The sequence below is a fragment of the Vicugna pacos genome, chromosome 28 (genome assembly GCF_048564905.1).
Source record: "Vicugna pacos chromosome 28, VicPac4, whole genome shotgun sequence".
NCBI lineage: Eukaryota > Metazoa > Chordata > Mammalia > Artiodactyla > Camelidae > Vicugna > Vicugna pacos.
In genome coordinates, this window is record NC_133014.1 from 12,838,503 (window position 1) to 12,865,981 (window position 27,479).

The following is a 27,479-nucleotide window of genomic DNA, read 5'->3' on the forward strand; positions in this document are numbered from 1 at the left end:
GAGGGGACTCCTGGTTTCCGTTTACTATAGGCCAAGATGCTGCTTCCCTGTTAGTGCGCCGCCTGACACTCGGTCAGTGAAGGAGTTGGGGTCGGATGCTCATCTCAGTGCTAAGAAAAGCTGTTCAGTGGAGTAAACCTGGGTTATTCCGATTTCAGTATTCAGGCCCTGGTATCAGTGCCCTTTTAGCCAGGCGGCTTTTGCATCCTGCCCCCAGCATTCGGATCTTTCGTCATCTTGGAGCTTTATAGAAAAGCAAGGACAAATGTTATCTTTCAACCTAAACATAATTATGCTCCCTTAACACACTTCATGCTTTTTGATTTTCTGCTGTGATCACCTCCAACCCCTGCCGCCTCATGCCTTTGCTTCTGCTGTTCTTGGGGTGGTTAATCCAGTGTCGTTTCCCACCCCCGTACTGCCCCTGCCACTCAGGAGAGGCTAGGGCACAAGCCAAGGCACCCGTCACTGAGGGCTGGATCAACCTAGCAAACACTGAACTGAGAACTGCTCTGGTGCTACTCCAGCCCACAGGCACTTGCTCATTCTCATCTCCCTCATTTAGCCAACATGGTCACTTACCTTCACGCCACAAGTGCACTGGCATTTAAAAGCTTTTTGAAACTTAAGCTGGAGCTTTTCAATGTCATGCAGAATTCAAGTCCTCATTTCAGAGCAAGTCAGAAGTTAATCATTGATATTCCTGATTTAGTTTTGCCTTCCCTTCCAACGTTTCTAAACTTTTGAGCCTCCAGGCAGACAGGTGTAATCAAGCATTCTTTGTTCCTCACATTTGAAGTTTATCCACTTGACTTCATCATACATGCTGATATGAACATGTGCCAAGAGGCTCCTAGGCTCAAGGGTGGTCCAAGCTTTATAGCTGATGAACTTTCTACATAAACTGCCACAGATTTAGAATAAGCCCTTTAAGAACTTACAGCCTCTTAACTGTGGCTTTATGTTTAAATTTCACTTTAGTTCATTTATTTTAGATTTTATAAAGATATATTGGAAACTGGTCCCTCACCACTGCTGAACTGTCAAAACGTGTCCTGAACATAATACAACTTGCAGTCTTTAACACCTGTTTATATAAAGGAATTGGAACTAGGTATTAAACTGTTTACACCAATTTTCATCTTTTTGAAAATGTAAACTTTCAAGAATGAACATTATCACACAACTCACATTAGTGGTTTTTATGCCCTTAATTTTAGATAATTTAAGACATTGCTGACAGCATAGAAGTGGCTACTGCAATGAGACATGAATTTTGTCCACTGCATTGGCCAAAAAAGGCTGAGATCCAGTCTTGAACTTTCTTCCCAGTGTTAGGGATGTGATTTACAAACCTTCTGAATGCGGGCAGTCAGGGGTTGAAGCCATTTCTTTGAACCACAGATGGGATTACAGTTACTCAGGGTTAAAAAGTGTGTTTGATTCATTCAAACCAAAACATTTGAAAATAATAATGGACACAGGTTAAGGTAGAACCTAGCATTTTATTTAGATCTTCATTAAACTGTTGGAATTGAGAACCAGACATACGTAATAAACCTCCAAAAATAGATCCTGAAAGGCACTTTCTGCTTAGGGCAAGCAGTCATGGAATAAGCATGTAAACAAGCTGGCTTCTCTGTACCACACCAGCCAAGTCAGCTTTCTCCATGGCCAGCCGCACCAGCTCTGCCCTCCCTTCTGTTAACACCAGCCAGACCCCCTGTAGGTCTAACCCAAGGTTTTTCTGTAGGACACCTTGGCCTACCTGGGAATGCTGGAAACATGTTAAAGGAATCATGGTGTTGAGGAAAAAAAAAAAAAATCTTTTAAAAGCTGCCATCTGAGGTGATGGCTTCTCTGTACTTACGCCATACCCCAGAATACAATAAATAAGCGATTAGAAAATGTTCAAGTATGAAGGGATTTCCTCCTCCCCGCCAAAAGCACTGCTCTCTGAAGGAAGCTGGTTTCTCTGTAGCTACACCAGCTGTTCAGAAAGCTCATTGGACCTGGTTTTGAAAACAAAACAAAGTTAAAACCTTGGGAGGAGTTATTGTGCAGTGTGGAGTACTCAGTCTTTCTTATAAAGAAAAAAAAAAGTTATCTGGTACCAAAGTGTGCAACCTACAGACCCTCAGGTACTGCCCTGTGACTTCTCTGTATCACATCACAAGGGTGCCAAGTGCCTGTTTTTCTAGAGCTAGGAGTTGGTGGTTTGGCTAGTGCTGAAACCATGCATAGGATTGGTTTACTAAATAAAAACCTTATTACGTACGTCCTCCAAAAGACAGCTGAAAAGTGGAGAGATTTTGATTTGGTGCTGTTTAAAGATGGCAATTAAGAGCATAAGCACCAGGGAGATGGTTTAATGGTAACTGCCTTTTTTTTTTCTTATGTCAGGCTAGAGCTCCAATTGGAACTTGCGTTACATGCAAGAGTGATTGGATAGGGAACGCTCCCTGACAAAGAGCTACATAATTAGAAATGGATCAAGTTATAGGGAGGATAAGGGAAGGCTTCACATTCATAATAGAGCTCAAGACATTACAAATTCATGCTGACAGGGCTGTGGCATTGCCAGACAAGAGGCTATAATGGAACTACAAGTACTTTACGTGCACATTACAAGGACATTTTCAGCATTTGGTGGGAAACTCAATGCAATTAGGATTTTAGAAGGTTGGGTTGATAGGGCACAAAGGTTCAATTTCAAAGCATTATTTACTACAGTGTTGTTGGTTTGTTTCTAGGCAGTTACATGGATCACCTATGCTCACTAAATTCATTATAATGGTGAACAAAACACCTAGGGACAGAATAGCAAGCCCAACTTACAGTCCCCCACACAAGCTAAAATTCATGTCATTGACTAGAGTGACTGCAACTGATCAGGAGCTGAAAGAGGACAGGAAAATTTAGGAAGAAGGGCCCTTTCCCTCAGAGCTTGAAGGCTTCTCTGTAGCCTACGCCAACAAGTCTGGGGAAAAAAGGCTAACACTTTCAATATTTAAGCTTTTTGGGCACTTCCCATGGGAAGCTGTCCCTACCAAAGTGGCCATAGGCTGCAGTCCTCTGATAAATTGGCTTCTTCAGATCCAGATCCCTGGAATATACAAGTCCGTAACTTAATATGTAGCATTCAATTAAAATAAAGCAAAACAATCAGCAAGACTCATTTTCAAGACTCCTGGCAAATGAGTTCAGTTCTCTGGGGTGTGCTAGGAAAGAAGTTTGTGGCAAAAGTGTTTGTTACTTCCCTGGTGTCCAAACTCCTTGCACAGTCCTTATTAGTAACTATAGTTCTTGTTTTTCCGTCCCTGGCTCAACAAATATGAAAACTTGTCATTATTCTGAGAAATTCCAAGTGTCAAAAGCTCATCTAACATCATGGAATACTTACCGAGGTCCCATGCCCACACCCTACTATGGTTATTTTCTTTATAACAGCCATGAACATTCCATTTATTTGTACTAATTTCTGTTAAGTAAACATTCCTTAGGTAACACGAACAAAGCCTCGTATCAAATGTGGAGGACTTTCTAGGGTAGTCAGTCTAAGTTGTGGAGCACTGTAATTTTAGATTTTTCCTAGTAATTTAAGCCTTTAATGAAGGCAATTGAAAAGATGACATCAACACGTCCTAGGAATTAAAGTATTTCCCCACTTGAGTCGTCTTTCACACCTTGACCCTCAGATTTGGACACATCGAAATACACAGACATACACACCCACACCCTCAGTATTTTTTCACTAGCAATAGGCTTTACCATCTTTACCTGACAATGACCCCAGGGCGGAGGTCAAAGTTCTTCTTCACAATCTCTAATAGCTCTCTCTCACTCTTCTGAGAGGTGCCATAATGGAAAATGGAGATAGACAATGGATGAGATACTCCAATAGCATAAGAGACCTAAAAGAATTTAAATGTCATAAAAGTCAGTGATCAAAAAACCCACGTACAAGTGTAATACACTGGTATAAAAAAAGACCATAGATAATTTACCAAATGCCCCCCTTATATGCTTTTTAATCATCCCAGTTGTATAAAAGAGTATATACCTGAACAAGAACCCTTCTGCACAGACCTCCTTTAACAAGGGATTTTGCCACCCAACGAGCAGCATAAGCAGCTGATCGGTCCACCTTGGTATAATCCTTTCCTGAAAAGGCACCTCCTCCATGAGCTCCCCAACCGCCGTAAGTGTCCACAATGATTTTCCGGCCAGTCAAACCAGCATCACCCTGAAATTACAGGATTTAAGTCACTTTACGCCTAACCCTTTCCAGTGGTTCTAGATCAGGCTTGTTAAATGCTTATTCAGTATCACTCAGGAAATTTCCTCAGAAGATTCACATGTAGACTTCAAAAACAACCTAGAAAAAAGGTGAAAGTAGCCAAACTTTTTGCAAGTAACCATGACAGAAGATCAAAAAAAGCAAGCTGAATTGACACTGTAAGGCCTTACCTGAGGCCCACCAATAACAAATCTGCCACTTGGCTGTAGATGATAGATTGTATCCTCATCAAGGTATTTTGCAGGTACCACAGCTTTGATGACTTTCTCCTTTAGGGCATCCCTCATCTCATCAAGACAAACTTCTTCATCATGCTGAACAGATATAACAATTGTGTGGACTCTGATGGGAAGCACAGCACCTCGATCCTGCATATACTGCACAGTCACCTTGAAAGCAAAACAGATCAGACCATCAAGACCATCAGTCTACCAAACAAAACAAATGCTATTCTTTAACTTTAATCAAACAACTTTACTGATGTTCTATGCCAACTCAACGTGTGTCATCTAATTTTATGATGATTTCCACTCACTTGAGTTTTAGAATCCGGGCGTAACCAAGGCAAAGTGCCATTTCGGCGCAGCTCAGCCAATTTGGCATTGAGCTTGTGTGCTAAGACAATGGTTAAAGGCATACATTCCTCAGTTTCATCAGTGGCATACCCAAACATCAAACCCTAGAAAAAGAAAAGTCACCAATGTGATAAATCCATGCTTCAGAATTTAATGTTAGAAGTAATGCAAAGAAATGTCTACCAAGATACCTGGTCTCCTGCACCAATGTCTTCCTCATTCCGGTCAAGATGAACACCTTGAGCAATATCTGGTGACTGCTGCTCCAAAGCTACTAGCACATTACAAGTCTTGTAGTCAAACCCTATAAACAAAGCAATGTCTTGTTTAAAAAGAAAAAAAAGAAAAGGAAGGAGGCTATAGCAATACTTAGTATTTACAACAATTATCTACAATTGTAAATACTGCTGAAGAAATCATATACCTAAAACTTAGTACTTTTGGACACCAGAACAGCACTGGAACAAAAAGACAGTAAGTATACAAGTGGCATTAAAGATTCCTGGGAACATTCTAGAAAATAGAGCTAGAGAAGACTGAAGAAAAGGTCTGAAAAAATTAGATTAGAAAAGCCAACTCATTAAAACACACCTTTGGAAGAATCATCATAGCCAATGTGTTTAATGGTTTCACGAACCACTTTCTGGTAGTCAACAGCAGCTCTGGATGTGATTTCTCCAGCAAGAAGGATCATTCCAGTTTTAGCAACAGTTTCTATAAAAGAGAAGTTCACACTCCAACATCACTTTTACAAAGTCATTTTCACGTTACTTTTTCATCAGCTGAGAAAGCAGTGTTCTGAACCTACCACAAGCCACTTTGGCATCAGGGTCCTGCTGAAGGTGGGCATCAAGGACAGCATCACTGATCTGGTCACAAATCTTATCTGGAAAAAAAATTCCTTACTCAATTTCTTTAACTTGCTGTTAGCGTGTCATGCTCCTTCCTTTTAACTACAGCTGTAAAGATCTTTGTGAGAGCTTTCTTTTAAAAACTGCGGCAGAACTTACAGAACGTAAAGTTTACCAATTTAACCCGTTCAAGTGTTCATTTTCAGTGGCATTCTTCTACCTGCTGTCTGCGGAAAGCACTGCTTTTACAGAAACTATTTGCCTGAAGAACAAATGCTGGACACAGTGCTACATGTTACCTACACCTGAGTCTTAGTATAGCTGCACAAGATCACCAATCCAGAAAAGCCAGCAAAACACTCAGCATGTTTAATACATTTAAACTCTTTGCAATATAATGCACTTTGAATCTTACAAGGACTTCAGTTCCACCTTTAAGGTAGGTTTATCTTCCATCCAAAAGCAAAGCAAGGAGTATTATTTTTCAAGAACAACTGTAATTACATTTTATCCCCAAAGTTTAAAGTTTGTATTATAAATCTAACCAGCCAGAGAGGTGAACTGTTTATCTTATCAATTTCTCTCTGACCCTAAGAAGCACCAATTAGGGCAATGAGAAATACTGTCATTTACAGAAGTGCCTCCTAAAGAGTTAGATGAAAGCAAGGACACTTTGTGAATAAATCATTTGATCTTAAGAGGAGACAAGGAACAAGAACTGAACAGTATGGGAAATCCCCAAACGCAGGCTGAATCCTTGATGATCTTCCCCCCACTGCATTGCCTTCTATTAAAAATTAGGAGCGGGAACAGTAATAAACTCCCAAACATCACTTTCCTAAATTTTCTATAACCATCCAAAAAAATTAAAGCGAAATGTGTGCTACAGTCAAGTCAGAGGCCAAAGACTTAATCTAACGCAAACGCTGGGACTTAAATGAAATTAACAGAAGGCGGGTCTAATACATATGATAAGCTCTCAGTACTGAGGGGTAAGGTCACCACACCACACTTGACCTTCACTCAGCAGATCTTGGGGTTTGTCCTCTCCTATACCACGAGGTTGCTCGTGGGATTTCATCATAGGCACAGAAGACTTACTAGAGAAATGGATCCTTAACCCATCAGACTAGGTATCTGTCATCGTGGTCATCCTAAGAAAGGGCTGGAACACTCCAGTAAAATAACGATCTTTTACTAGGTGAGTTTTCCAGGCTGAGATCGAAAGCTCCTTCCAACAGCTTCACTCGTGCGCGTGTAAACTGATCTCCATAATGGCGGACGAGTGGACAAAGCCCGGAGGACAAATGAAGTAAAACCTTGCCTGAGGGTCAGCCCCGCAGACTTTAAAAGGAGACCCAACGCAATGGCAGCTTACACTTAATTCACGCTTCCTGTCCTCCTCACGCGCGGTCCAAATAAGGCAGGCCTCCTCCGACACGCGCTATATTTAGTTGGAGGCTGTCACCTTGACGCAAGGCCATAACCGCCTAAGGGCACGTCACAGTCTTCAGTGGAGCGTGGACCAGAGGGAGGGAATTAACGGGAAGAGGGGACCCCCTCTGAGGCCCGGGCCCCGCTCCGCAAACCCGGGTCACCCGCCGGCTCCCTCGCCGAGGCCACATGCGGCAAACACGTGGTTGCGGCTGCAATGCGGGGCGCGCGCTCCCGCGGGCCGGCCGCGAGCACGCGGGGCCGGCCGCCCACTCGAGGCGGCTCGGCCCGCAGGGCGGGGAGGCGGAAACCGTGCCCTCCCCGGGTAGAGCACGAGCGGCCGCGGCCCCCGCCCTTCTCGTTTTCTGGAATCTTCCGCATGCCGGGGCGCGCGGCCGGATGGGAGGGGAGGAGTGAGGGGAGCGGCGGCCACGCGCTCGGCACCGGCGGCGCCACGAGGAGGGCGCGCGGCCGCGCTCTCCGCACCGCCCGCCGGGGGAGGGTCACCGGCGTGCGCACCGCGGCCGGCGGCTCCGGCTGGCTGGCCAGGCCCGGCGCCCCGCCCCTCGCTTCGCTCCAGGCCCCGTCACCTCACCTGGGTGGCCTTCCCCCACAGACTCGGAGGTGAAGAGGAACGTGCCCTCCTCAATGAACGCGTCGTGGAAGCCGTTGAGCTGCCCGTTCATGGCGGTGGCGGTGAGTGAGAGTAGCGGCGAGGAGAAAAGGGAGCGGCAAGAAGACGACTGCGAAGTGCGCGAGCAGAACGCAACGTTCTACTCAGCTCGGGCGGGCGGCGCGCAGCGAACGAGGCGGCGGGTGGCGCGGCCCAGTATTTATATACGGCGCCCGCGCGCGCCCGGCCCGGGCCCCGCCCCTCGGCGCCGCGCGCCAATGCGCCACTCGCGCGGGGGCGGGGGGGTGGGGAAGGGGCGGTGCGCCGAGGGGAGCTCGGGCCGAACCACTCTGCCAGGCAGGTGGGGAGCGGAGGTAACGCGCCCCTTCTGCGAATATTTCGCCATATTAAGCACTTCTAACAAGGCGTAAGGGTAAATGCGAATATATAGAGTCGTTCTACGCTTCCATGTTCGATGAGGGAGGAAAAGCGACAAGGACTTGGTGGGACTGCTCCCCTGTGCTGTGACATGGTACCTCCCTTCCGACCGTTGGCCGGGTTCTCTGGCCGCGAGGTCGCGTCCCCCAGCGGCGGCGGCGGGAATCGGCATGGGTTTTGTCCTCCGGCTCAGCCCGAGGGTCTTTCCTGCCGCCCCGCCTTTGGGTGCCCGAGTGACAGGGAGCCAGTGGCCCATAGCCACGTGAAAGTGGCCATCTTGGCTGGTCAGCGGACGTTCCTTCGCACGGCCTTGTGCATCCCCGCCCTGCGCGCTGCTGGCGGCGGGCGACCCTGCGGGGGCCGTCTAGTTCCTAGCAATTTCTTGGTTAATGGTTCTGTGGGGAAAATGGCCGAGAAGCAGAATAAAGAGCGTTCTGTCATCGATATCAACGATTGCCGTCCCCTTCTCTCCCCCAGCGCTAAAGTTTCCGAGAGAGGCCCTTACCCTTTGCTGACCCTACGGTGGAGGCCGCACTCGGCCCCTCCAACTCCAGCCTTTTCTCTGCCCGAAAAAGGAGGCTGCTCACAAGGCTGACTTTGCATTTGCTGACTTTCCTATCTTAGAGGGGGAAAAAAAGTCGATGTTTAGAGTGTCATTTCAATCTTCCGTTCAAAAGACTGTTGAATATTTTGGAGGGGGGGGTGCCTGTGTCGCCCATGTGATTCAGCAGATCTCTTGACAAGGTGCAATGGTCCGTTTCCTGCAGCTTTCAGTTTAAAATGTCCACCTGCGTTTGTGCCAGTTTTGCCCATTAAAGGAATTATAGGGAAAGAAGGGAAAAGAACAAAACCAAACTTGGGCCAACGAGGATTTAGTGAGTCGGGGACCGATTTCATGGAGTCCGGGTTTGGAAGGAGCCCACAAGTGGCAGGTGGGCGGGTGACCCTTCCTCCCGCACTGGGGCAGCGAGCTTGGTGCAGGGCTGGTTGGAGGGCGCGGAGAGGGAGGGGGGGTTACACCCGCGGTGGCCCCAAGCTCAGGAAAACCGGGTTTAATGATGTTATTAGGAAACGGCCTGCTCCTAGGATAGGATGCTCATTATCCCGGGATAATGAATGAGACCCCCTTGCAGCCGCTTCCAGCTGCTAACTGCTCAGAGAATTAGGTAAATTCAGAAGAACCGTCCTCTCCGCGGCAGGCGGGAGGCGAGGTGGGCTTCCGATGGGGAAACAATAGAAGCATTTGGGCTGTTCTAGGGGGTTTAAACAAAGAACGTAAAGAAAGGGCTTATCTCTGGACTTCATGGCCACATCCATAGTCCCTCAAAGCAGGGAGCAAGAAAAGGCTAAATTACAAAAGAGACAGTATATATGTTATTTTTATTTGTTTCTATTTTTCAAACTAACTTCATGGAAAAAAATAACTGTAAGACTTTCATAATTCCTCGTTTGTCTGTTTCAGAGTATTTCACCTTTTTTAAAAAAAAAAAAAGCAGAATGCCAATTTGTTAACTTACAATGAGTAATAAAATTCCCAACTGGAACAAATTGCATGTGTAGGCTGGTCAGTGCTTTATCTTCCAGCAGAAAAATCTATACAGGAAGCCAGACTATAATTAGAAAGTTATTTGATTAATATGGAGTCAGAACAAGGGGATTAAATTCAGTGATTAGGTCATTAAACCCTGTACCCCTATGCTACCAGCTCCACAGAGGGGCTGTTCCTGCCAAGGAGGTTAGAATCAGCTGTTCCGGCTTGCTCACCTACTCGTTTTTGTTCTTAGCGTGTAATTTAATGGTTAAGAGTAGGGGTTTTGGAGTCAAGCCTCTGCCATGAATCGTGTTGCGCAAACAGCTTACCCTCTACACCTCAGGATTCTCAGGCTGTAAAATTGGGATAAAAATGGTACGATTACAGAATTGCATCAAGGATGCAACAAAATGATGCAAGTAAAGTCTTTAGCACATAATAGTTAGCTGTAAAAAAAAATTAATAACCCTTCAGTGGCGGCCAATTCTGTAAGGATCAAGACCCAAATCCCTAGGAACCCTTAAAGGCCTCAGTGTGATTTGGCTGCTACTTCTTCAGCCTCATCTTGTGCCACTTTCTTGTTTCTGTATTCTACTTTGGTTTCCTTTTAACAGTTAAACTGATTGATTGATTACTCTCAAAACAAAGCAGAGCTCATTTTCATTGACTTACATTTTTCACATTGTCCCTTCCTCCCATTTCTGTCAAGCAGACCCAGGATTGGTGCTGTGACAGTCCTGGTCTCTGCCCACCGGGAGCTCTAAATGAGGGGAGATGCCTGGCTAATTCCTCCTCATCCTTCCTGCCCCAGCTCAGCTGTCACTTCCTGGATGAAGCCTTCAGCTGCCTCCTTCCGGATGAAATCTTCACCTACACAGATTTCTCACAGGGTCCTGTGTTTTCCTACATGGCACTCAGTGCTGTTTGAAATTACATACAGATTTGGTGATTATATGATGCATGTCTCAACTCCCAGTGAGATTTGTAAGCTCCATGACAATAAGATGGTGATCTTTTTTGCTCAAGCTTTGTTGCTGAGAGCTTGACACATAGAAGTTACTTAAGATTGAGGAGAGGGAGAGAGAAGAGTGGGAGAAAGGGAAGGAGAAAAAAGGAAAGAGGAGATAAATACAACGGATGGCACAAAGAAGTGGGGAAATGAGGGACCCCTGGGGACCATGTAAAATCAATGAAAAGAGCTACTGCCTTGTTTTAGTCTCAAGCATTATAATTAATAACATAGAGAGCTCTTCACTCGCAAGGAAGTTCATTGCCATCCTGTTCTGAAAGGAATGAGATTTCTGATTCCACACATTAGTGCCCTAAGGTTAAAATAAACTAGGAGGAGTTTTTGATTTATTTCATATATAACATGAATGAGATGTGTGGAATGTGAAACGCTGTATAGCACATAGAAAAAAATCTAATTGCTGCCTAAAGGCTCCACATCTCAACCCAAAGAATGTGGCCGTAGTTCCACGAAAGAGGCAAGGTTAGGATTCGATAAACAGGTGTTTGCGACTCAGACAGCGAGTGTGACAACTCCAGGTCTTACCAGTCTGCCAGTCAAGAGAGAGTTCTAGTGAGAGAAGGCATTTGCAGTACAAGAAGCTGTTGATTTGGCAGGAGAGCAGAGGGAGATGACACTTGGAAAAGCAATAGGGAAGGCGTGGAGATGCTGAGACGAGAGCCCCTAGGCTTTCGAGACTACCTTCTATGTGATGACGGGCCAAGAAGAAAGAAGTCTAGGTCAAGTGTTTCCAAAATTGTGCCAGTTCTATGGGGCCAAAGCTCAGACAGGGCCTCAGAAACAAGCTAGCTCTGGTGGGATCTGAAACAAGTACCGTGTGAATCCTCTCAGTTTTTGGCTTCTTGTAATTTTTGTTTGTCTGTTTTTCTCTCCAGATAATCAAATCTTTCAATGATCCCAGTAGGTAGGGAGGGCTGGAAGAGTGCATGGGGTACAATGAAGATGACGCTGAAGGAGATAGTAATGTAACGATGACAACGTCTGTAATTTACTGTGACGGGCACTGTTCTAATGTCCGTGCCTCACAACGGTTCTCGTAAGGCGGATACTGTTTCTCTTCCTGTTCTGCACATGAAGGAACTAACGTGTAACGCGTCCAAGTCACACATCAAATCAGGAGTGGAACCGGGACTTGAGCCTGGCTCTGGGTTCTAAAATCATGATTCTCGTTACAAGTCAAAGGATAGATGCCTCACCCTCCCCAAGGTAATTAACAATAAAATTTGTTTTGTATCTTTCCATACCTTTTTCTAGGAACACATGCACACACAGACACACACAGACCCACACGTTACCTGAAACGTGGATTTTCCTCTTAACAATTTTCACAGCTGTTTCTCCAGAACACTATGTAGAGATAGAAATCATTCTATTTTTTTTCTCTTTTTGAAAGATTGTAGTAAAAAAAAAAACCCATAATATTTACGATGTTAACCATTTTAAAGTATACAGGTCAGTGGCATTAAGAATTTTCACATTGTTATGCAAAATCATTCTTTTTCATAACAGTTAAAGTATACTATAGTGTGGCTCCACCATGCAATTTATTCAGCTGTTGCCTCGCTGGTTGACATTCAAGTTGTTTCTCATTTTTGCCTTCTACGGGACTCTGATGAACATCTTTGTGCACACACTGTTGTGAAGTGATGGTTTTGTTTTGTTTTTTTTTGCTTTTTGTATGTGTGTGTGTGTGTAGGGGGGAGGAGGTAGTTAGGTTTATTGATTTATTTTTAGAGGAGGTACTGGGAATGGAACCCAGGACCTTGTGCATGCTAAGCATGCGCTCTACCACTTGAGTTCTACCCTCCCCCCATGAAGTGATGTTTTGATTTTTGTGGAAAAGATGTCTCAAAGTGGGCTTGCTGAGACAAAGGATATGTACATATTTTATGTTAGTAGTAACAGCCAGATTACTTTCCAAATGGCTGTCAAAACTCACATGCATACCAGTGGGGTCTGAGAATATCTAGAAGCCACAAAGGAAAAGATCGATAGGCTTAACTACAGAGAAATGAAAAGTTACCGTACACGTAAAAACCTCAGACAAACAATAGAAGAAAACGTTTACAACACATATGATGGACAAAGGGTTAGTACCAATTGACAGGAAAATGACCAAGAGCCCATGAAAACTAGGAAAAAGAGTGTAAGTGAGTAACTCATCAAAGAGGAGATGGAAACGTATGAAAAGCTGCTCAACCTGATTAATAGGGAAATGAATTAATTCATTTGTGTAATGAGTTTTGGGGAAAACCGGACACGTGGAGGAGGGGAGGGTAGAAGGAAATAGCTAAGTAACAGGTTGCTCCGTCTCTAGCCCCCCCACCCCTCCATCCCGTTAGTTTGGCCTCTATTGGAGCTTTCTTGATTCCTATGATAGATCATTATGTGGTTTTTGTTTGCTGTTTTGGGGGGGTATTTAACTCAGAAGGAATTAAAACACAACAAAAAGTTGCTCTTAAAATAAAAAGAAGGGAGGGTATAGCTCAAATGGTAGAGCACATGCTCAACATACACAAGGTCCTGGGTTCAATCCCCAGCACCTCCTCTAAAAATAAATAAATAAACAAACCTAATTACTCCCTGACCAATTACTCTAATAAAATTCCTCTCCTAATTATTTACTAATTTATATAAATAAGTTTACTCAGAGTGCTTATACCTATAAAAATGAAAAATAGAATGAGATCAGTAATGAACCCTGTCTCTTTCTAGCAATGGATTTTAAACGAATATGTATACACACATGTGTATTTGTATATTTTTCCTTTTTTAATTGATAATTATAAAAAACTATAAATAGTTGTTATTTTGATCACTTGTGTACTGATTATTATATTAATAAGTCAAGCCAAAGGAAATTTTGCTAGCTTTTAGAGACTTGTGGTTATAATAAACACTTTCAAATTTATATTTGAATTTATATGCATATCTTGGTACAGAGTAGGGGATAGGGTGATCAATAAAAGACTTTCAAGATCAAATATATTACATTAGTATAAAAGTCTATTGGGGAAATAGATTGACATTCACAGAGAAAAGGAATAATGCAAATTTTTGCACTATTAAAGAAGAATTTGTTCATGTATTTAAGATTTTTATTTATTACTATTTTTTGTTCATGTATTTTTAGGATGAATAATTGTGGGTCTTAACTCTCTACGGTGTTTAGATTCCATTGGATGTATTTAAGAGTGATGGTTATTATAATTTAAATGCCAATATTTACAATACAATGAAAGTTACAACCTTTCAACCATACTTAATGATGAAAAAATTTAGATATCTACTTTAAAATGCGCTCGTAGCATATAATTTTTAAAAGTTATTTTTGGAGTTAAAAAATGTGACGAACACCTACCTAGACCCACTTGAAAGGAAAAGATACTCTAAGAATTCAACCTCAAATGGTTAGAAATAGATTCCTCTGAGTTATGCAAAAGTAATTGTAAAAGCAGAAACTTCATGTGAGCTGGGTCCAAGTGGCATGTGAAATATCAAAAATGTGATTGCTCTTCTGTCCAAAATAGTGTGTCGGTGCTACTAATCAGATATTTTACAGGATTTCTCCAACCTTGGCAGCACTGACATTTTGTGCTGGGCAATTCTTTGTTGGAGGGAGCTAGTGTGCGCACTGTAGGACCTGGAGCAGCATCCCTGGCCTCCACGCACTGGGTGCAGTAGCATCCCCTCCGCCAAGTTGTAACAACTGAAAATGTGCTCCCCGCGTATGGCCGTGACTGTATCTGTCTGTGCGGCGCCTCACCTTTACTCTAGGGGTAAGACATTCAGGTGAATGCCACGACCTGCTCTCCTGGCAGGTGGCCCTGGACTTGGATGGGAAGTGGTAGGACAAGTACCTGATCAATAAAATTGCTCAAAACCTGCAAATTCCCTACCTATGGTCCAGAGTCGCAGGGAAATGCCAGCTCCCTGTGGCTCGATGGTTTATAACCTTTTTTTTTTTTTGGTCTGAAGAAGACTGGTGGTCTCTCTCAAAAAATATGGACCATATACACTCACACACGTAATTCTATATATAATGTCTGAAGCTCAACCATATACGACAAGTTAAGAATGCTTTCTAGTATTTCTCATAAATTTAAATTCACATTCCCTAGTACCCTGCAGTCCTACCTCTAGCAATCTATTCTAAAGAAATATTAGCATTTGATATGTAAATATGTTGCATGTGTTTATATCAGCATTGTTTGTAATAGCAAAAATATGGAAAGAGCTTAAAGGAATACTAGCAGGGAAATTGAAAAAAAATCATTGATTAATTACTTGATTAATTCACAGTGGAATACTATGTAGCTATTAAAAAGAATGAGGTAGAATTATATGGACAGATTGAAAGTAGGTCCGTGATATCCTTTGGTATAAAAAAATTTTTGAAACAATATGGGGTACCATCTTCTTTCTGTAAAAATGATCCTGTATGTGTAAGTACAAATATATGCATATTAGATTTATATATAATATTTTTGGATTCATAGAATAAATTCTGGGAGTCTAAGCACCAAACTTTACAGCAGCTACTTCTGTGGGATGAGACTTATGCTCTTTCTGTATTTACTCTTGTGTTATTTGAAAGTGTAAAAATTTGCAAGAATTATTTCTGTAAGTTAAAAAAGAAAGATTAATAGCCACAAAAAAAGTGAGTTATTGCTAGAGTGTGGAGTGTGGCAGGTAACCGGGCTTCAGGCTCGTGGGCCCCCCGAGGTAGAGTAAGCATTTTTGGTGGCACAGCTCCCATGGGAAGCTCCCAGATAACCAGATGACCTGCTTGTGGTGCCAGCACCACTGCAGAGCCCTCTGTGAAAACGGCAGCCACCCCCTTGCTCCTTAATTGATTCTTTGAAGTCATTTGTCCCCAGGGAGACCACTGAATTTTTAAATTTCTAAATATGTAAACTTTACAAAGTAGACTCTCTCTTATTCTCTCTCTCTCCCCTCCTCCTTCTTTCTCTCACACACTCACACACAGCCCTCCCCATCCTGGGTACTTCCCACAGTCCCTGCCTAAGTTACAGTATTCTGAGATCCTCTATTTCAGTGATACTGCCCTAGGCATTCCTTTGGATTGAGAATTGAGATTTTTACATGGAGATTGGACTACCTTCATGGTGTCTGGAGTCTGGCTGGACCTTTGAGAACCATCTTGCAGAACTTCCCCATGGATAGCCTTCCAGGCGTGGCCTGGTGCATCCAGACTGTGCCCTCTCCTTGGACTCTTGCCCACGCCAGGCCCACCGCTGCCACCAATGACGCTGCCAGGCTCTGACCCTCTCCCCTTGGCCTCCTGCCATGCTTCCATCCTGAAGTTCTTCAGACACACTTGGGAGCACATAAAGTGGGGGGATGGGTGTTGAAGACTCTTGTGTAACACTCAGCTTTTGCTATTGTCCTAAGCAACCAAATCACCAGAGACAATTTCCAATGGTAAGTGGACCCCATGTAGGTTTTCCTGTTGGGAACCAAACAGTGAATACAGATATTCCTTCCTCTTTACAGTTCTTTTTAAGCTTATTTAAAATAGATATGTATATATAGATATGAAATAAAGCACATTAAAGAAATTTTGGAGGAATAGGATTGAAAGGCCAGAAATAAACCTAAACACCTATGGTCAACCGATTTTTAACAAAGGTGCTGAGACTATTCAATGGGAGAAAGAACAGTCCTTTCAACAAATGGTGCTGGACAATTGGACAGCTACATGCAAAAGAATGAAAATGGGCTCCTACCTGACACCATGTACAAAAATTAACTCAAAATACATCAAAGGTCTATATGTAAGAGCTAAAACTACACAACTCCTCAAAGAAAACATAGGAGTCAATCTTTGTGGTCTTGGGCTAGACAATGGTTTCTTAGCTATGGCACCAAAAACACAAGCAACCAAAGTAAAAATAGATAAATCGGACTTCATCAAAATTAAAAACTGTTCTGCATTAAAGGAGGCTATCAACAAAGTGAAAAGACAGTCCACAGAGTGGGAGAAAATAATTACAAACCAAGTATCTGACAAGGGTCTTGTATCCAGGATATGTAAAGAACTCTTACAACTCAACAATAAAAAGACAAGAAATCTAATTTTTAAGTGAGTGAAGGATTTGAACAGACATTTCTCCAAAGAAGATCATAAATATCCAATAAGCATATGAAAAGCTGGTCAACTTCATTAGTCATTAGAGAAATGCAGATCAAAACAGTGAGATACCACTTTATGCCCACTAGCTTGGCCATAATAAAAGAGACGGATAATAACAAGTGTTGACAAGGATGTGGAGAAATTGGAACACTCACATATTGCTGCTGAAAATGTAAAATGATGCAGCTGCTATGGAAAACAGTTTGGTAGTTTCACAAAAAGTTAAACATACAGTGACTATGTGACCCAGCAACTCCACTCCTAGGTATATACCCAAGAAAGTTGAAACATATGTTCACACAAAAACATGTACATAAATGTTCATAGCAGCCAAAAGGTAGAAACAAACCAAATGTCTATCCGTAATAAACAAAATGTGGTATATCCATACAATGAAATATTATTTGGCCATAAGAAGGAGTGAAATACTGATACATGCTACAACATGGACAAATATTGAAAATATTATATTAAGTGAAAGAAGCCAGTCACAAAGGACCACATATTATGATTCTATTTGTATGAAATGTTTAGAATAGGCAAATCTATTTGAGAGTCAGAAAGTAGATTAATGGTGGCCAGGGGCTGAGAAGAAAAAAAAATAGAGGGTGATTGCTAATAGATACAGAGTTTCTTTTTGGGGTGATGGTTGCACAAGACATAGTAAGTCATCAGCTGTTTGGGCCAAGCATTAGTGGACAGAAAGCTCCAGGAGTAGACCCTTACTTAAACTTTCAGGGACCACTCAATCTTCTTTGATTGGTTGAGGCTCCTACTTGGGCAAAGGTGAAATTCATTAAGTTCTATCAATCTATTAACTTCCCTGGGAGCCTAGATAGTGGTTCACACACCCAGACTCATAAACTAACCACCAAACAGGCAGAGGATATGAACCATCTATAAGAAACACAAATAGCTAATAGACATGTAATAGACATGTATTCAACCTCATTAGTAGTTACAGAAATGCATTGCAAAACAATGAGATTCCATTTGTCATCCGTCAGGTTGGCAAAAAAAGTTTGGAAATGTCCAGTGTTCACAAGATTATGGGGAAATAGGCACTCTCATGCACTGTTCCTGGGAGTGTAAACAAATTTGTCTCTTCTGGAGGGCAATTTAGCAATGTCTGTCAACATTCTGAATGCCTGTTCTCAGTGACTTAGCAATTCTACTGCTAGAAATTTTCCCTAGGGATATACTGGCAACATTATGCCAAAATCATGTAAAGGATGTTTACTGCAACATTGTTGGTAATAACAGAAAACTGGAAAGCACCAAACATCCATCAGCAGGCAACCAGTTAAATACATCCACATAATGGAAAAGTTTCCAATCATTAAAACATGAAGCAGAACTATATGTACTGACATGGAAAGCTCTTCTAAATTTATCTTGTTAAAAACAAAAACAAAAACAAAAAAACCAGTGTGCACAGCACTATGATCTCATTTGTGTTAAATTAAAAAAATAGATATACAGGTATAAGCAGACTTTTTTTCCAGGAAGGGTAATAAGAAGTGGTGGTAACTTTTGGAGAGTGGCACTGGGAGTTGGAGGAAGGAAAAGATAACTTTTGCCATTTGTTTGATGCTTTTCTATACTTTTGATTTTTTTAATACCATGTGAATGTAAGACTTTTTAAAAAATAAGTATTTTAAAAGCAGGCAAGGAATGTGAAAGGATAAAGAAATAGAAGAGCGATCTCTTAGACAGGAGTTTATTGTTTGTCCTGACACAGGGCAGTCTTGTTTTAGCTACGTTAATAAAAGCATTGTGACTGATCATTTGGGTTTTAGGAAGACCACCAGGGCAGCAGGCTGGAAGATGGAGGAGAGATGTGAGACTAGGGTCAGAAGGTTTTTGCAACAGAGTGGGGCTTAAATTGAGGAGGTGATGGTGGGGGTGGAGAGACTGCCCCACAGAGAAGAGCTATTAAAAAGGGAAACTGACAGCCTTGAAGCCTGATTGGACGAGGAGGATGAGGGGGCCCAGGCATCCGTCTTGGACAGCTGAATGGATTATGCTGCTGCCCAAGGAGACACTCAGAAGAAAGGAGAGAGTTAGAGACTGGGAAGAGGGTGGGGAACAAAGGAGTGAGTTTAATTTTGGACATGTTAATTTGAGGAACGTGTTGAACTTGATCTCATTGAGTAGACACGTGGGTTTGGAGCTCAGATAATTCAAGCTGGAGATGGAACATCAGCTCGGGGATGGGTAGTTGAAACTAAGTATAAGGACATTGTGTAGACTGAAATAAAGGCCAGGTTCAAGGTGGAACTCTAGAGACCAGGTCTCCTTAAGTGTCGGGCAGAGAAAGAGGTACCCAAGTGAGGCTGAGGAGTGATCAGAGCTGTGTGAGGAAAACAGGAGGGAGGGGGTCACGGACAACTGACTGTTCTCTGCTCCTGGCTGGACAGTGTTGCTGATTTCTTAAGCTACTCCTTCTCCAGTGTCAATTGCCTTGCTTCTGCCACATCTGCCCAGAAAAATCCCAACCCTGCATTTTCCTGTTTATGTTCCTGAAAAGGCCACCCACCAATGAGAATGGCCTCATTGCAAGTTCACGGTGTGTAGCTCTGCTGGGCTTTCCCAGGGGCCCCCATTGATTTAGTTTTACTTATCTTTGGTTGGATCTGGCTCTCGTTCTCCAGTTATTCTAAATTATGACCGTGTTCGCTTCTCACATCTCATTTCCAGTTTCATCTTGGTGACCTATCTTGCCTTCCTCCTTCAGGAAACAAATGAGGCCCTCAGGGGTGAGTACCTCTAACATCTCAGCTGTCTCTTTATAAGTGTATCTAAAACAAGATTTACCTTCTTTCCCTAGTATTCAATTCAGCCCCTGTTGAGTTGCAGGATCCTTCCTGAGGCCTCCCTGACCCTGTTCCATCCCTGAGCCGTGGCTACTTGCTCCTTCCGTCTGTGTGGCTGTAACACACTTTGTACATTTCTCTATCATGACATTTACTTTGCTGCACTTGTTATCTCACTGTCTGTCTCCTCCAATTAACTTGATCCAATGCATGATATTTCCCCCCTGAACATCTTATAAATATATAACATCCAAGAAAAAAAATGCACAATGCAAACTATTATATATAAAATAGATAAACAACAAGGTCCTATGGTATAGCACAGGGAACTATATCCAGTATCTTATAATAACCTATAATGAAAGAGAATATGAAAAAGAAGTTGTGTGTGTGTGTGTATATATATATGAGTGAATCACTGTGCTGTACATCAGAACTAACACAACATGTAAATCAACTATACTTCATTTAAAAAGTGCACATATTCTAAATGTATATAGCTCACAGAATTTTCACACAACTGAACATAAGTCATGCAGTCAGCACCCAGATGAGGAAGCCAAGCATTAGAACACCCAGAACACTCCTTGTGCTCTGTTACCCTCCCCATCTCCCTCCCCAGGGGAACCACTATCCAGTCTTTCAACAGCATGGATTTGCTTTGGCTGTTTTTGTAAATTTTTGTAAAAGACCAAAAAGTAGTATGTACTTATATACTCTTTCATGGCTGGTTTTTTTTTAATCATCGTATCTGTGAGAGTCATGCACATTGTTGCCTATGGTCACAGATAGTTCATTTCCATTGCCATATGATATTCTATTGTGTGAATAGACCACAATTTATTGATCCATTCAAGTATGTTGATAAGTAGCCCCATTTGGGGCAACTGCAAATAGCAGGCACTGTGTTTCATTAATCTTCAAATCTCCAGCATTTCACGCACGCTTAGCATAATGGTTTGTGTATGATCAGGTAAGACAATTCAAGAAGTACGTTTCCACTGTATTCTTGGGTGGTCAGACAATACCTGAGCTATTCGATTCAAGCCTGGGTGCCATGTTTAAAATGTTCTAAAGGGCCTTTGATAAGCTGAGTTGTCTATTGAGGGCAACCATAGTGGTATGTCTAGAAGCCATGTAGTATTAGGTCTGCTGGAAGGCAATGAAGATGTTCATCACGGAAAAGCAAACGAAGAGGATCAGACATGGACCAGGATGCTTTCTAAGACAGCACTGGGCCAGTGGCTAAATATTTGGGGCAGAAGGGAGCTTTCTGCTCAGTAATAGCCATGATACTGGCTCATGTTCAGAGAGTACTTACCATCCCCCAGGCCCTGTGGGGGATGTGCTACGGGCTTGGCATCCATTAGTTCAGTACAAAAATGACTTTTTATTATTATTGTTATTATTATTATTTCAGGTTTTTTAGGGGGGTAATTAGGTTTATTTATTTATTTATTTATTTATTTATTTATTTATTTATTTATTTACTAGAGGTACTGGGGATTGAACCCAGGACCTCGTGCATGTTGAGCATGCGCTCTACCACTTGAGCTATACCCTCCCCCCAAGAATGGCTTTTTAAATAATGAGAGGAGCATCAGCTGCCTGGTGGGACCATGGTCACTTCGTGACTGCAGACACTTGTGATCGTGAGCCCTGGGCAGTTATATTTATAGGCTCATGGTTTGTTTGAAAAGCCCTCCTCTGACTTGGCTCCCCGCCTTGCTCCCCTCCTTCTTTCTAGAATGGCCTCCTTCCTGGAGAGTAGCCTCCTGCAGCACCTCCCTGGGGCCCATCAAGGCAAGCAAATCACTCAGTGTTTCTGTCAGGAGCTTCCTGCCACGCCAGGCCCACCTGTCCTGGCCAGGACCCTCTCCTCTCCACCCCAGGATGTCTCTCCTTCCAGTGACTCAAACCTTTCACCCGCATGGCTGCTAACTCTGGCTAGAGCTGAGGCCCCAGCAGGCCTGATCCTTCTGGCAGCCAAGGGTCATTCTGAGTTATCCTGAAGTTTGTTTGAGACAAAAAGAGGTAGGCGCAATGAGATTTAGAAAGTACCCGAAAAAACCAAAACCAAACCAAAAAAGCTGCAGAAACCCTTTTTCTAGATGCATTCACCCAATTTAGGCCTCAAAGAAGAAAAGCCCAGACGAATAAATCAGGGTGGCCGAATGCAAAAGGTGTTTGTCAGGAGCAGTGAAATGCTGTCGTCCTGCAGCATAAGCTGTGCGGCTGGCCCGGGGACAAGGTGCTTTATCTCACTGTTGGCGCCTGAGGTCAAGGCCTGGCAGTTACAGAATCACCAGAAAGACAGTGCCTGAGTTAGACAAGCAGGCGTTGTGATGTGTGACGTCCCCACCTGTCTCTGCCCTCCCTCTTGCTTTCTCTGCTCCATTCCCTGCCCCAGCACTCTACTCTCTCCTCACTCCTGTTTCTTCTGAGCGATTTTATCTTTTTTCCGGAAGGGGACTAGCAGGAGGTGAAGATTTAGGAAGCTGGACAACATACAGGCAGATCCCAGAAGCCTCACTCTCCCCCAGGCCCACAACCATAATTCATGTCTTGTATTTCTTCTCTTCTGCCAGACAAAGCCAAACACACACTAACAGTGTTAACACGATAAATATCAGCAGTCCTGACCTTTCTCTCCGGGTCCTGGAGTCACCCTGACTCCCAGGCCCCGACTTGCTTGTGCTTAAAGTGGATTAGCACTTAACCAGAGGCTGCAGGGCCCCACACTTGAGCTTGATGGGAATCAAAATAGAGATTACCTTATTTGACTTAAAAAAAGTTTCCACTTGAAGGATAGAATCCCCCAGAGAAATACACTGCGGCTTACACATATACAATTTTAAATTGGGTTTTAAAAATAGTTTGCCAGCTGTTTGCTAGGTCGTGCCTTAGGTCCCGTCCTGGATTGATGTTGGGTCCATTTGGGAAATGAGGCCAAGAGGGGGACAGAGAGGCTGCCAAGGCAGCAGGATCCTGGATGCTTGGGGACGTTCCCAGGAGCCCTGGCGGTTGTTGCCATGGGCCTTTGGAAACCCTGGGAGCCCTGGCACCAAGATCTATGTCTCGCCCAGAGAAACTGATGGAGCACAAACCGCCTCCCTCAGACCTCACCTCATCCCTGCACGGCTTCCGCTAGGCCAAGATCTGAAAAAAAGATGAAAGAGGACTGTTCTCAGCTGGAAGGGTCTTTCACACTTTTTTGTGGCTAACTACTTATTTTAGCTCCTTGTATCACCATCAAGCAATACACACCCAGGCCCTGCCCGGGAGTCTCATCCCCCGCCTCTGTTCCTGCCCAACTGCTCTTCCTCACTCGGGTCTCAGGCAGAATGTCACCTTCTCAGGGAAACATGAGGGGCAGCAGAGCCCGGTGCTTAAGCATGCCAGGGTGCCGGGGCTTAAATCCTGGCTCTGCACACATCGTGGCTGTGTGACCTCGGGCTGGTCACTTAACATCTCTGTGCCTCAGTTTCCCCATCTTACAGATGGGGATAATGATAGCACCTACCTTCCTAGCTTTGCTGTCAGAACTCTGTGAGTTCACGTATGATGTATACAATGTGTCAAGTGCCTAGAACATGGCCGAGCACGCAGTAGCGTCAGTCCTCATTACCCTCTAAAGCACATCTCCCGGGCTGGGCTCAGTTGCCTGCAGCTGCCCTGTGCTTCCCCAGCCTCCTGTACTTCCAGGAAGCACTTGTCCTCATTTACGGTTATTGCTTAATTACCTGTCTTCTCCACAAGGGCAGGAACCATGTCTCTCCACTGTCCAGTCCTCACAGCCTACACTGTGTCTAGCTTATGAGACTCAAGAAATTAAAAAAAATTTTTTTTTTGATGGAGGTAGGTACTGGGGATTGAACACAGGACCTCATGCACACTAAGCATGCGCTCTACCACTGAGCTACACTCTCTCCGCTTCAAGACATGTTTTTGACCACAATAATAAATGAAAAATAAAAAAGAGGAACAGCTAAAAGGCAAATGTGATCCAGCAGACGGAGAAATTTGGAGCTCTGGGGTCATTTTTCTCCGTCTCCATTTGCTCCGTATATGTACTTGGCCTTTTCATTTTGTTTGTCTGACTTTTAAACAAAGAGAGAGCTGATGAGTTTTGAGTTCCGGAATTATCAGATAAGGCTTTGTAATTACGTCTTTTGCAGGCGACTTCCGCCCCTATCTTGTTTTTCAAAACCTAATTAAATATTAAATGCATACAAAAGAATAGGTCATATGAGAAAATATAAAACGTGATCACCCAACTAACCACCTACAACTCAGTTTAAGATGTAAGTTGTAGCCCACACCACTGAAGCCCCTCTGTGTACCTCTCCCCATCCCAGCCCCTGCCTAAATTTTTTTGCTTATTCCCTTGATTTTCTTCATAATTTCACCTGAAAAAACCCCCATCTCTGAGGAATATGCTGATTTTGCATGGGTTTTGAACTTTTTTTAACACTTTTTTTTTAAATTGAAGCATAGTCAGTTTACAATGTCATGTCAATTTCTGGTGTACAGCATAATGTTTCAGTCATACATATGCATACATATATCCTTTTTCATATCATTTTTCATTATAGGTTACCACAAGTTATATAGTTCCCTGTGCTATACAGTATAAACTTGTTTATCTATTTTATATACAGTAGTTAATGTCTGCAAATCTCAAATTCCCAATTTAAACCTTCCTACCTCCTTCCCCTCCAGTAACCATAAGTTTGTTTTCTATGTCTGTGAGTCTGTTTCTGTTTTGTAAGTTCATTCATGTCATTTTTTTAGATTCCACATATAAGTGATATCATATGGTATTTTTCTTTATCTTTCTGGCTTACTTCACTTGGAATGATGATCTCCAGGTCCATCCATGTTGCAGCAAATGGCATTATTTTTCTTTTTTATGGCTAAGTAGTATTCCATTGTGTGTGTGTGTGTTTGTGTGTGTGTATAAGGCACAACTTCTTCATCCAGTCATCTGTTGATGGACATTTATGTTGTTTTGGCTTTTGAACTATATATAAAATAAATCATATAGTGTGTATTCTTTGATTTGCTTTTCTCACCACTCAGTGATGTTTGTGACATTCATCTATGCCTATAGCCGTTTGATACTGTACTGTGTGAATACTCTACCATTTTTAACTCCAGTCTCCTCTCAATGGAAGTTTGGATTGTTTGCAGCTTTTTTTTTTTTTTTTGACAGACTCTGGCAGTGCTGCTATGAACATTTTTGTATGTGACTACTGGGACCCACGGTCAAAAGGTTCTCTGGGGTTATTTCTGGGAAAGTTTATTCCCTTTCAACTTGTCTAGATAATGCTACATTGATTTTCCAAAGGGATTCCCAGCTTCCCATGTGGTCCCAAGTCTCAGCCCCTGCTGTTTATCCTCGGGGTCTAGCAGCCCTGTTGGAAAGGGGCTTTGAGGCAGGACCAGAGAGAAGCCTGTCAGCTGGCACTGTGGTGACCCCCACTTCTGGGCACAGGAGGTGACAACCTGGCCTGGGCAACATGGAAAATCTCCCTTGTGGCTTGGGCAAAGTCTCTCCCACTCACAAGAACCACTCAGAGCCATGTAGGCAAGAGCAAACTCTGTTCACAAAGCCAAAAAGCCCAGTGAAAACCCAGCAGATGTCAGGAAACAGCATTCTGACTAACTCATTTATTTTCAAGATAATAAAAGTTTTAATATTTCTTCAACTAAGTGAATGTGGTGTCAAAAAAAACACATTAATTTCCCTGTTACAGCTTGCTTTTGAACTCATTGTTTTAAAATCCTGAAGTGCCCTGAGTGTAGTAGGATTTCAACAAATATGGACTTTTATTCCAGGTCATCTGCTGCCTCAGTCAGCAGGATTATTCAGGGATATATCTACCAACAGCCAAAAGTAGAAATCTTTTCTCCCATTTTCTCCACTCTCTTCAATGGTTTTACTTATTTATTTATTTATCCGGGGGGGGGGGTAATTAGGCTTATTTATTTATTTTTAGAAGAGGTCCTGGGGATTGAACCCGAGACCTCGTGCATGCTAACCATGTGCTCTCCTGCTTGAGCTACACCCTCCCCTCTTTCAATGGCTTTATGTTACCCTTATAATAATAATTTAAAAGGAAGATATAACAGTGAAACCTGACGAATCTCTGAGGCCTGTGGTGACTTTCTCCTGGAAACCCTTACATGTGCGGCCCCTATTGGCTTGACAGGGTGTCCTGACCCAGCCCTCCATCAGGAAGGAGCTGAGTTCATTGTTCACTTCTGAAGGCACGTTTATCCTTAGGAAAACGATCCCTGGGGCAGTTCATAAGCAAAAGCTGTTGTTCAAAGCAACACGTTACAGACATAAGCCAACGTTGTGTGCAAACCTAGTGACCCGTAGCCCGAGCTGATTGGTCACTTTGATTCACTAATACATTCTTTTCCTCCCATCACATGTGGTCACAGACTCTTGCCAATTTGTCCTTTATGGTTTTCCTGCCCATCTCATCATTGTGTTTGGGCCTTTTTCACCTCATGGCTGAACCATAAGGGACTGAAATCATCTCCCTGCTTGGTCATCACCACCGCTGGATTAACCTTTAAAAAATAAAAACCAAACAGCAGCAATGAAACCCATACAGAATAACTTTTCCCTGTGATAATCCTCTTTTCAGCCCCCAGACTCATTGGCTTCCATGGGGTAAGACCCAGAACCTTTAGCCGAGGTCTGCAGAGGTCTCCCCAGACTCCCTTGGGCCTCCGTGGCCATCTCTGCAGCACGAGCACAGACACACCCCAAATGCAGCACAGCTTCTGGGCTCAGGACCCCCAAAGCCAGCCATGGATGCAGGGTTCTGAGCCTCTGCTTGTCCAGGGGGCCCTGCCCTCACAGACTTGTCATTCCCTCTGTCCCCCCTCTCCTCCCCAGTGCACCCCACACGCCAAGTTCTTCAAACACGGCCAGCCTGTGTCAGACTCTGCAGCCTGGCCTGGGGTTTCTCTCTGCAGAGACCGCGCCCCTCTGCTTCCATCTCTTAGGTCCTACCCATCCTTGGGGCCCCACCTCCTCCAAATCTTCCCAGACTCCTTTAACATTTGACCATCGCCCCCTCCTCGAGACCTCTGTCCTGACCCAGAACATATAGCTCATTCCATACAGACTGCCCAACTGGACTGGAAGTCCCCGGAGAGCAGGAATCAGGACTTCACATAGGTCAGCGCCTTCCACGTATTCTGCGCCCATCTATGTTGCATTTCAACATACAATGGTGAAGATGCTCCCGCAGAGAAAAGAAATAAAAAATAAATACCAAATAAGAGGTAAGTCCCTCTTTCTCGCTTTTAAATTAGTCTCTCCCTCCCCCTCCCCTCAATCTGCCAAAACACTCAGTAGAACTTCTTTATGGTGTTATGCATAAAAAAAAGGAAGCAAAATTCTACGGAATAGAGAAGTTGAAAAAGCAAATTAATACATTTCTTTCAATGAGCTGGGTCTGCAGGGTTGATAATACGGGAAAGCTGATCACAAAAAAAGTGCCCAATTGAACCTCAGTGCTCATCTCTGAAATACCAATGGGTTCATATTTTGTAGGCTAAATATTCCTTTTTTTTTTAAATGCACACGCACATACATAACTGTGCGTAGCTGGAGTTTGGTATTTGGTAACAAGTGGGGAAGATGTGGTTGTAAATCTGCGGGATACTGAGCAGAAACTTCCCTGCCTCCCCACCGCCCCCCATCTGATT

General features: G+C 43.3%; 1 protein-coding gene and 1 long non-coding RNA gene across 2 annotated transcripts; one reads left to right on the plus strand and one right to left on the minus strand.

Annotated features, from left to right (window-relative positions):
• Window positions 1-1,485: 1,485 nt before the first annotated feature.
• MAT2A (methionine adenosyltransferase 2A) lies at window positions 1,486-7,974 on the minus strand. The gene is made up of 9 exons (XM_072951532.1): window positions 7,756-7,974; window positions 5,684-5,761; window positions 5,467-5,589; window positions 5,067-5,179; window positions 4,836-4,979; window positions 4,471-4,689; window positions 4,064-4,246; window positions 3,781-3,914; window positions 1,486-3,106 (listed from the first exon to the last, which is right to left on the minus strand). The coding sequence occupies exons 1-9, from the start codon at window positions 7,844-7,846 to the stop codon at window positions 3,004-3,006; spliced, it is 1,188 nt and encodes a 395-aa protein (XP_072807633.1). The 5' UTR covers window positions 7,847-7,974; the 3' UTR covers window positions 1,486-3,003.
• A 3,446-nt stretch (window positions 7,975-11,420) lies between these two features.
• On the plus strand, window positions 11,421-25,456 carry LOC140690110 (uncharacterized). Its single transcript, XR_012065287.1, has 3 exons — window positions 11,421-11,978; window positions 19,630-19,688; window positions 24,961-25,456. It is a non-coding gene; the product is annotated as an uncharacterized lncRNA (long non-coding RNA).
• The last annotated feature ends 2,023 nt before the right edge of the window (window positions 25,457-27,479 follow it).